This window comes from Myiozetetes cayanensis, unplaced genomic scaffold (assembly GCF_022539395.1).
Source record: "Myiozetetes cayanensis isolate MyiCay16 unplaced genomic scaffold, myiCay2020 scf19, whole genome shotgun sequence".
In the NCBI taxonomy this organism is placed as follows: Eukaryota; Metazoa; Chordata; class Aves; order Passeriformes; family Tyrannidae; genus Myiozetetes; species Myiozetetes cayanensis.
Genome location: NW_026087400.1, coordinates 5,804,416 through 5,815,206, shown reverse-complemented (window position 1 = coordinate 5,815,206; position 10,791 = coordinate 5,804,416). Strand labels below are relative to the sequence as shown.

At 49.0% G+C, this 10,791-nt stretch overlaps 1 protein-coding gene across 1 annotated transcript; it reads right to left on the bottom strand.

The window, feature by feature from the left end:
- Positions 1 to 308: 308 nt before the first annotated feature.
- On the bottom strand, positions 309 to 4,186 carry HRH3 (histamine receptor H3). Its single transcript, XM_050313872.1, has 3 exons — positions 3,970 to 4,186; positions 3,505 to 3,671; positions 309 to 2,585 (listed from the first exon to the last, which is right to left on the bottom strand). The coding sequence occupies exons 1-3, from the start codon at positions 4,178 to 4,180 to the stop codon at positions 1,707 to 1,709; spliced, it is 1,257 nt and encodes a 418-aa protein (XP_050169829.1). The 5' UTR covers positions 4,181 to 4,186; the 3' UTR covers positions 309 to 1,706.
- Positions 4,187 to 10,791: the final 6,605 nt, after the last annotated feature.

The following is a 10,791-nucleotide window of genomic DNA, read 5'->3' as shown; positions in this document are numbered from 1 at the left end:
AGGCCAGTGGGTCTTGTAAGTCACAGGGAGAGTTAATGTGACCTTTCCGGATCTCAGTTGCATGCATCATGCTCTGGAAAAGACCCCAGGCTGGAGAGAACTGAGTGATGTGCACACTCCACACCCTCAGTGTGCTGTCAGGAACCTGCTAACCAGAGGTAAGAGACACTCAGCTGTTTTGGAAGGTGGGGGTTTTTTGAGATTCATGGACTTTAACTGCCTCCTCAGGCAAATCCATGGATGTTTTACTTCCAGTTGGATTTTATCATTCCCAGCAACACCTTGTTTACCATAAAATATTCGGCAAGCTTCATATAAAAATACTTTATTAGGGTTTTCAGAAGGGAACAGACACAGGGAAAGGTACGAGCAGGCTCAACAGTACATCCTGTCAATTCATAGTACATGTATTTCAAAGGGTATATTTTAACCCATATATAAACAGACTGACAGAACATGTCACAAGACTGAAATATCATATACACAAGACAAGACATCATTTAAATCCTGACTTCAGATGACAATACTGATCTACTTAACAAATATCATTGTGATACAGTTGGATGGCATTTTCTTTTTTACTCCTAGCAGCAGCCAAAAAGCAGTTTGCTTGCAACAGCAGGGTGTAATTGGCGATCACAACATCGTAAGCTTTTGGGTACTACTTTACAGCATTTGGGCCTCTATTTGTAAATGTGGTTTTCAGACTTATGATCTTGAGCTTTCCCTGTGCTATACTGTTAAAAATGAGCATTTGTCATGGCAACTAATTACATGTTTGTGTTACCACATCACTGAGCAGTGCCAACAGAGGTGGGCAGTGGAATTCGTCTGCTTTTCAGTCATACTCTCTGCCCAAAGAGGTTACAGAACACACAGGCAGGTGTGATGAAGCATGAGATGGGAAGCAGAGATAAAATGCCCAAGATTTTACGTTAAAACCCAAGGCTAGAGCCCCTGGTCTCCTGAATCTGGAACTCTGTCTGTGGAATGAGTTGACTGCTTTGAAAAAAATTAAAAGAATTGATGCTCATATTGACTGATTATGTTGATCTCCATTCAAGTGATGTATTTTAAAAGGAAGAATGCAAGTGTTCTGAATCTTGCTAAAATTCCCCACTTCTTGGGGAGTGGAAGGGACATCTATTGCACCCCACGGAAGAGGGATCCAGATTATGGCTGCAGCTGCTGTAGCAAAAAGGATAAATGAGGTGTTTTCCTTCTGAGCTTCATGCTTTTCTTTATCATCACATACGTGTGACAACTTAAGAAAAAACACTCCCATTTATGGGAAAAATCAGATCTGCAAACAGCTAAACTGTAATTTAGTGCCACAGTTTAAGGTCAGATATTATTTTGTTAGCTTTTATTTTCCAGTTTCCAATTTTCTTTATTTTAACAAAATGCTGGTGCTGCTCAGCCTGACTAGGTGGCAGCAGAGCTCTTCTGTGGCATCTGCAAGTGGCGGACACAGACTTCACCGTCTGTGGTTAACGTCAAAAAGAAAAACCCCTTTACCCTCCTATGCTGTGGGATTTTGTTGTTGATGAACCAGAAGAAATTAATAGTGGTCTCACTGCTGCCTTCCTCACCTGCCCCAGGCCACTGCTCCTAGGTTCTTCCAAGGAAGGAGGCTGCATTCCTACACCAATACTGGAGCATTAAACCAAGACTCTCCTCATTCTCACACAGGGCTGGCTTCCCTTTCAGCAGTTCTGAAGGGCATCGTGAGGTTGAATCTTCAGCTTCTTGGGACAGAGGAGTTTAATAAAAGCCCTTCTGAAGCTGTAGTGGCAGAGAGGGTACAGGACAGGGTTGATGGCCGAGTTGATCCACAGCAGCCAAAAGGAAGTCTCGTACCAGTACTCAGAGATGCAGTGGCCATGGCAGCCAGCACGGATGATCATCAGGAGAGTGTATGGTGCCCAGCAAATCCCAAAAATGCCCACGATGATTGCCAGGGATTTGGCCACTTTCTTGTCTCTAGAGAGCCTGAAGCGTTGAGTTATGCTCTGGGACATGATCTTCATCCGTTTCTCTAAGGACGGAGTGGATGCTGAATTTTTACAGCTCTTTTTGTTGCAACACTTGGGTTTTCCAGAGCTCTCCGAGCTTGTTGACAGCAGGTCTTTGGCACCCAGGCTGGAAGTGGAGGCTGTTGCTTGAGCTTTGGTCTTAGAGAGGTTGGGGGTTTCAGCTGACTCCTTCTGCTCCCACTTACAGCATTTCAAAGAAAGCTTTGCTTCTGGGCTCGTTTCCATCTCTTCAGCGAAGGACTGGTTGTGCACTTCATGGAAAGCGTCCAGGCGTATCTTGGTACGCTTCTGTATGTTCAGGTAAATGCTCAGGTTGAAAAACATTACACTGATGAAAGGGGTGAAGAACTCCAGGGTAGAGGCTGTCATGAGAAAATACCAATTGTAGAAAAACTCAGCGTAGCACTCCCCAGTGGGGATGATGCTGCGGCCCGATATGTACTCCCAGCTGATAATGGCAGGTCCATACAGCAGGAATGCCAACACCCACACCATCACCATCTTCAGCACCGCTTGCTTGGTGTTGCCTTGCTGGGCTCTGTAAGCGACCTGCAACGGGAAAACCTTTTCTTAAGGATGGTCCCACACCCCAGCTGCTTGAGGCTCCTCACAAATGAACTGGTAGCGTTCCTGGTAAAGTTGCTAGGCAATACCCCAGCGGTCTAACAAACTCATATGCCTTAGGCAACGGGAGCAATTGCTAGATAAATCACACTCTTGCAGGGAAGATTTAGAACGCTCATTTTGCAGCTCCGAAATGTGGTGTCTGCTTGGTGGAAATGTACTGACTTGGTTGGAGCCTGGCACTCACCTGCACCCACCACTTGCCTGAGCTGTCACTTGTAACCCCGAAGGAGACGCATGCATCAAACTCCTGGACAAGGCAGGCATCCAGCTCTGGCTTTCTCTGAGACTTGCAGCTAATCTGTGTTGTATTTGGAGTCGGGGAAGGAGCAAGCAGGAACGGATCAGACCTGCCTGTGGTGAACTGCTCGTTACCTCCTGTGATGGGATGAGCATTTTCGTCTCCCCACACACCCAGAGACCTCAGGGCTGTGCCCTACCAAAGCTGGCACTGCAATCTACTGCCTTGGTAGCCAGGGAGAAGCTGTGAGTCTGACTGCAATCCACTTGTTCGTTCTGGAGATAATAAGCCCCTGCAAGTTAGTAATAGGTCTGCTTGCCTCGCTGGCTCCCTTGTACACTACTATCCTGTCACAGGGAAGGGAACACCTGCACAATGGGGTCTGAGGCTTAAGTGATTTAATTACGCCAGGAATACTAATCTGAAACCACAGCTGAATTATGTATTTGTGGATAATTATTGCTTTCCATCACCAGGCTTGTGATGGTTTTGATGGATTCATAATTTCTGGAGGATTCAAAGAGCTTTTAATTATTGCAGAGAATCTGGAGAATAAGGCAGGAGGAGAGTTATTTCCCTCTCAGCTGCCATGACAGGACTCACCGCTCTTGTCACCGAGAGGAATCTGTCATAGCTAATTAGTACGATGTTGAAGACCGAAGAGGTGCAGAGCAGGTAATCAACTACCAGCCAGAGTTTGCAGAGGCTTCTCCCGAAGATCCATCTCCCCGTCAGCACATAGGGCACGTACAGCGGGATGCAGAAGGCACCTGCAACCGGAGGGGTCCGTTCCCGTTGAGAAGCGGGGTTCTGCAGCGTGGTCGCCCCCGGGGAGATGCCGCGCAGGGACCGCGGGACCCGCCGGGGACCGGCGGGAGGGGCCCCGGGACCGCGGGAGGGTGTCGGGGGGCAGGAGCGGGGCACGGCCGAGGGGACCCGGGGTGCCGGTGGGGCAGGAGAGTGCCGGGGTGCCGGGCAGGAGGAGCCCCGGGCGCCGCTGCCCGTCCCGCTGCCAACTTGCCGGCGGTCCGTGCCGGGCGCGGGGCCCCGCGGGGGGCGGCACTTTACCTACTAGGAAATCCGAGATGGCCAGGTTGAGGAGGAAGAAGTTGTTCTGGGTGCGCAGGCTGGAGTCCGCCACGAAGGCGAGCATCACCAGCGCGTTGCCGGCCACGGTGACGGCGATGAGCAGGGCCATGAGCGCTCCCAGCGCCGCCGTGCCCGCGGCCGCGAAGCGCCCGGCGGCGGCCGAGCCGTTCAGCGCCCCGCCGCTCTCCATGGCCCCGCCGCTCCGCCACCGCGCCGCCGCCGCGGGCTGCCGCCACTCCCCGCCCCGCCCGCCCCCCGCCCCGCTGGCGGGACCGCCGCTCCGGCCCCCAGCGTCCCTGCGTACCCTACACCCCCGCCCAGAGCAGCCCCGAATCCCCCGGAGCGTCCCTGCATCCCTACAGAGCATCCCTGAATCCCCCCAAGCATCCCCGAGCATCCTCACGTTCTCCCTCGCCCTCTCAACGCGGGAGTGCCCCTGTATTGCCCCAGGGCATGTCTGAATCCCTTCACAGCAAACCTGAGCATCCTCCCATTCTCCCTTCCCCTCTCAATCCGGGACCATCCTTGCTTTACCCTGGAGAGTCCCTACATCCCTCCAGAGCATCCCTGAATCTCTCCAAAACATCCCCAATCATCAAAACCATTCTCTCCCATTCCCCTTCCCCTCTCAGCCTGGGAGCATCACTGCATTACCTCAGAGTATCCTTGCCCCCACCCACAAATCATCTCTACATTCCTCCTTCCCCTCTCAGCTCAGGAGAACCCTTGAATTCTCCCAGATCATTCTTGCTTTTTGCACAGCAACATTCATGCATCTCCCCAGAGCATCACCCAAGAGAGAGGCCATGAGGAGTGCTTATGGTTCCTGCCCTGAGGTCTGTGCTTTAATGAAGAGAAGTCAAGGCTTCACCTGCCTTTTAATCAGAGGCAGCCAGGAGGGCTCCCTGGGCAGGTGGAGCATGGAGGGTGATGCTTTTGCCTGTGCCCCCCCCGAGTGGCAGGAGGAAGATGCAGACCATGCCACTTGGTCTGCAAACCAAGGAGCCCTTGCTCCTAGCCCCAGCTCCAGGAAGGTGATTAGTGGTCCCTCCTCCCTCCACTTGTTCAGCTTTTCATGGCTAAAGAGAATAACTTTTGTCTGAGTACTTGCTTTAGCTGGTGATGCTGCAGGATGAAATTACCTACAACTGTACAACTGCTGTGCATGGTCCCTGCTCCAGACCTCAGGAGTGGAAACATTGTCACGTGTGTCATGTCACTGGGCAGGATCAGCTCCACAGTCAGCACCTCTGGAGATCGGCACAGGGATGTGCAGAGCAGCAACACTGGAAACCAGGGAAGCATACTGACTGGAATCGCTGGCCAAGCACTCTTCTTTCTGGAGAAGTCTGGTAAGTCGTGTGTGTCTGTGAAGAACAGATGAAAAAAGCAAAGCAAGAAAATTGTGCAAACCTAAAAACATGACCAAAGCTAATGCCCAGGAGTTTTGCCGCCTTCTGATTAATCCAAAAGCTATTTTCACATCAGGAGCTGCTACAGACTCACTGAATTTCTCTTCAAACCCACTACCACAGCCACTGTCTTGATAGCAGTGGTTGATCCTGCTGGGAGAAGGCTGAGAGGGCTCTCTTGAATCACAATAAATCATTTGCAGCTGGCAGAGCTGAGTAGTGGGAGAACTCCACTCCTCAGTGCTCCCCCAGGAGTGGCCTTTGTGGCACCCACCAAAGGGTGGCCTCAACAAGGACCAGCCTCATCCTGTCCCTTAACGTGCCCGGCACTGGGACAATGTTCTGGCCTCGTGTTTGGAGCTGGGCTCTCTCTTCCCAGGTCTGCACAGAGCTTGGCATCCGGGCAGACCTGCAGCTGCCTCGGTTTGTCCCCTTCCTCAGGGAGACAAGTGTCCCCAAGCCACTCCACTCCACGGACAGCTCAGTCTCCGCTGCTGCCGCGTCCCGACAGAGGATGTCACTGTGGGCTCGTGGGAGCCGCGGGTGGGAGAGCGGAGGATGCCGCGACAAACTCCTGGTCAGTGGGAGAACGGCTTCGAGGAACCTCATCTGCAACTTCAGCACTGCTTTGAGGATAATCAGATTAAACAACCCACCTGGCTGCCTTCCCTGCAGGGTGGTGAACAGCCTGGCTGGGCAGCTCCAGTGGAGAGGATCTGAATTTTATGCCCATCACCACAGATGTGATGGAGAAAGAGCTTTTTTTGATAACACTCATGATGTTTAATGAACCCACACACTGCTTTCATTGTGTGACTGTTTGTGATCTGGTGTTATTTGTGATTTATAGCCACTCAGTCAAACATTAGTATTCATTGAACTGTTTACAAGTTCCAAATTACCGTGTGCATGCTGCAGTGTTACCCCTAGGAGCTGTCTGCTGTTTCTTAGCTGCCATTCATTGTTCAGAGTCTTCCCTGTCCAGATAGGAAGCAAAAACCGTCTTTTGTACCTAAGCTGATTTCTAAAGTGATACAATGTAATGTGGACAAATCACAATTATTGTTTATCCAGAGTAAATTGCCAGGATTGTTCGATAAATGACAGGTGACAGAGCTGGTCCTGAAGTTTCGCTCTTGCTTCAGCAGACAGGACAAACATATTTCTAATATATTTCAGGAAATGTGCTATCTTGGTAATAAAACAAAGAAATCACCCAGCCTGAAGGGGTGGTCAGAACAGATCACATACAGATATGCAAGCAGATGGTGTGATAGCTAACGTTTGGACCTGGCTTATGCAGTACATATGCCACGTGGATGTTCCACGTGTTCATAAGTGCTTATATATTTCATATAGGGTGCATTCATCACCTTGCAGTCAGGCCATGGTGTCCTGTCCTTGGTTAAGAGGCTACCACAGACTCAGACCCCTAATCCCTGTGGAAGTACAGGGGCCAAAATTGGACCTTTCCAGAGGGTCAGAGTTGCAGTTCAGCTCCAAGCTCTCCTGAGCCTGATTTCTGTTTATTCCAAGGTTGTGCCTGAGAAGCAGGGTCTGGGGCTGGCAGATCCCAGAGTGGCTGAGGCTGGAAGGGACCTCTTGAGATATCCTAGGCCAACTCCTCTGCTGAAGCAGGGTCAGATACAGCAGGTTGCCCAGGACTTTGTCTGGTTGGGGTTTGAATATCTCCAGCAAAGAAGACTCCATAACTTCTCAGACAATCTGTTCCAGACTGCCCTTACAGTCAAAATGTCTTCTTTTTTCTGCTTCCTTTCTGTACTGAAATGTGCATGAGCTCCTCTGACAGGAAGCTGCCAAGAACCTGGATTCTGTGGGGAAATCGTAGGGGAAAAAAAGCTTATAGATCAGTAGAAATAGATTCCAGTGCTGTTGGAGGGCTGCTAATTTTGAGTCCTAATCTTATAAATTGTTTCTTACGTAGTAAGCCAAATTCTACATACAAATACCCTCGACTCCACGAGGCAGCAGATGGCTGAAAAATTTCAAAAATTTGCTGCCCCTCAACTCCAGGCACATCTTTAATTCAGTGCTTGCAGTGATTTGCTTGGCTCCAGCTCAGGAATCATCTGGAGCTTCGACATCAGAAGTGCCTCTGTTGTGGGGCACAGATGTGTGGGCAAAGCATCCCATCCACAGGTGAGCTCAGCTGCACTGGGGCACGTGTGTGTGCCTGACTGGGCATTGCTCTCACTTCTTCAGGAAAAGGAGAGATGGGAGTTCCCATTTCTCCTGGAACAAATCAAATAAAACCAATAAATCAGGTATTAACGACTCATAATCTGTTGGGACAGAAGTAACATCCCCTGGATGTCGATCAGCCTCCTTCCAACCTTCCGTGGAGGAATTTGCACTTTGATAACAGGTTTAGGCATGCATCATTGCAGTTACACAGGGAGGACAGCTGTGTCCTGAAATCAAGGGTTATGGAAATCAGAAGGCACATTAGCATCAGTAACCCTTAATGGGGAAACAAGAGCTTTTTTGACACCTTCTCTTCGTCCTGTGGCTGTCTCTCCATTTCCATGGAGGCAGAGTTTCCACACCGAGGAGTTTGCCTTTCCAAGGGGCAGTGAGGATCAGCAGGGCTGAAGGCAGTGCAAGCTCCAAACCTCCAGAAGAGGTGCTGTTATGGCTATGCACAAATCATAGTTTTTCCATTGCTTACTTCTGTCCCATGGAGCCAGTTTGCCTGTGAAACAAACTTTAAAGAAAGAGATGATTAAAAAACCTCTTTGTGTTCACATCTTTACTGATGAGGGTTGAAAGTGCTTTGGCATTCGCACAAGTATCCGTCACTATGAAACCCATCCCTTTGTTTTATTTCCTTTTCTTCTGCCTTTCATCACGGGAAATGTTTATTCTCTTGGGAAAATTCCCTTTTTTGAGATCCCCTTGCAAGTTACCAGAACACGTGGGTGAGGGTGAGGGCAGATGGCAGAGAAAAGAGATTCCAGAGTGGCTGAGGGCAAAAGGAGCCCTTGAGCTCCTGCTTTGCCAGACCCCAAAGCTACAGCACAAACCCTCAGTATAAATATTTTACATGTAGCATCAGTGGGTAGGACACAGAAAATGCCAGGGGAGCATTTCTCATGCTGGAGACGCCTTTCCAGTGAAACGATACTCTTTGATATATATTTCTCTTTTAAAAACAAACTCAGCAACAACTTGTCTGTCCAAACTTTGGGAGCTATTAGGGCTGAAAACCAGCATGGCAATCCAAACCTGGATGGGACATGAGGGTATCAGCTGCTGGATGTGCTTCATCCACTGCTCAGCCAGGTGTCAAAACGGCTTCTACTGGTGGCAGAATGTCTCTTCCTTACCATACTATCAGGGACATAGCTGAGCAAGTCTGATTTCATATAACGACAATGATGACTGGATCTCCTTACAAATGCTGAGAAATACCCTGTGAACCAGCTTTCACAAAGGTAGGAAGAGCAGTAACATCTCCATTCTCAAAGCAGCATGTGCTGAGAGCTGCCCTGAGCAGCACCAGTGGCTGCAAAGCCACCACGTCCCTGAGAAGGACCACAAATACAGGAGGGGAATTGTCCCTGTCTGGGCACACTGTGTGTTCAGAACAAGTCCTGTGCCTTTTCACTCCTTTCTTTTCCTTCCTTCTTTCCTCTCCTTCCTTTCTTCTTTCTCTCTGTTCCGAGCTGTAACCTGCAAATCCAAAAATGCATCCATTACTACAGGGAGACTGTTCATAGTCAGACCTGTCCCAAACTGCTGTGACTGTTTTTGGATTCCTGGGAACTAACTCCTTAAAGTTACAAATCACCTTGTCATCCGAGAAAGTCACATTTCTATCCTTGTGCAAACCAACAGCAGTTTTGTGAGCAGGAAAATGCTGAGTTTAGTGACTCTGGGGGAGGAAAGCACCTCAGAGCAGGATGAGTAATGCCATTAGTAATGGAGTAACTGTCTGATCAAACATCTGACTCTTGTCAAGGCCAACTCAATATTGTATTTTGAAACGAAAATTTCGGAGCACAAAGGGAATAAAAACAAAAGTCATCCTACATCTGTCAGCTTGGACCGAGTTGGTGGCTGCTGCTACGACCAATACGTGTTTTCAGAGAGAGACAGCAGGGTCTGAATATCAAGACATGATATCCATGTACAGCTGCTGCCAACGATGCTGGAAGCATTTTACCACATGGAGGAGTGAATTAAAATTGGTACTCCATCAGGGGATGGTTTAAGAGGCAAGGCTGGGCTTTGTTCCTAATACTCTTAATGGCAGCGAGTGGTGGAGGTTATGAGTGACAAGAGGACGTTTGGGGAGAACTAAAAAATTTCTAATCGAAGCCAGTGCAGTTCCCAGGCAGATGGAAAACAGAGCAGCTGCAGAGAAATGAGCTGTGGCACAGTGTGTGTGCTCCTTAGCATTCCATCAAACTTTATAGAACTTCACGACACTAAGCAATTAGAGGGGTAGAGTTTAAACCCACTTGTGGAGTCCACGGATTTCTTCAGAGCTACCACCAGGTTCTCATGTGAGGAGACCTACAAATGTCAGCTCCCTCGCTTCCTGCAGGGCCTTGGAGGCAGGGAACTCATTGGTAACCTTATGTAATATTTAACAGACTTCCTTGGCTAATTAAGTATATTACTTTATATAGTAACTAACATATCTCTAATATGTATCAAAATTTAATTCAGTTTGATTCATTATCGCTGCTCAACGTGGGCCCAATTCTCTTCCCTCTTATAAAGATGCAAATACTTTAATTCATTGATTTCATCAGGCAGGTGACAGAGCCCTCGTTTTGCCAGATCACTTCCAAACAGAAATATAAAAAACTTCAGTCTTGTCTCTGCCCAGCTTAATTGAACCAAGAGAGTTCCTTCAGAGTCCTGCCAAGGCCGTTGAGAGCAGAAGCTGACCCCAAAAACTCCCATCAGGTGTCTTACAAGCTGGAGGGTTCTTCAGGAACAGTATTTGAGGGCTTTTCTGTAAGTCAAAGCTTGTAGTTCCTATCTGATAGTTCTTCTCCATGCATATTGGTTGTATAAGCAACACGGAATAGAAGGAAACATGTTTCTCTGGAGAGCAGAAGGCAAACAAGATCCCTGTGCCTGAGATTAGGAAAATCAGCAGCGTAGCTAGTTTTAGCTTGTTTATTTGACCATTTGGCTTCTGTGAAGGCCCTGATAATGAAGCTTGGTGTCTCCAGGCTGCTGGACAGTGCTGACAGAGAGGGGAGGACAGGACAATGCTGCTCTGCTGCCAGGGAAGACAGGGAGGGATACACTGGGGAGATTCAGGCAGCATTGGCTTGGCTGGAGCAGAACTGCCTGTCCAAAGAGTCTCTGTATGGTCATGGGCTGTGGGTGGCACCTTTGTCAGGCAGAC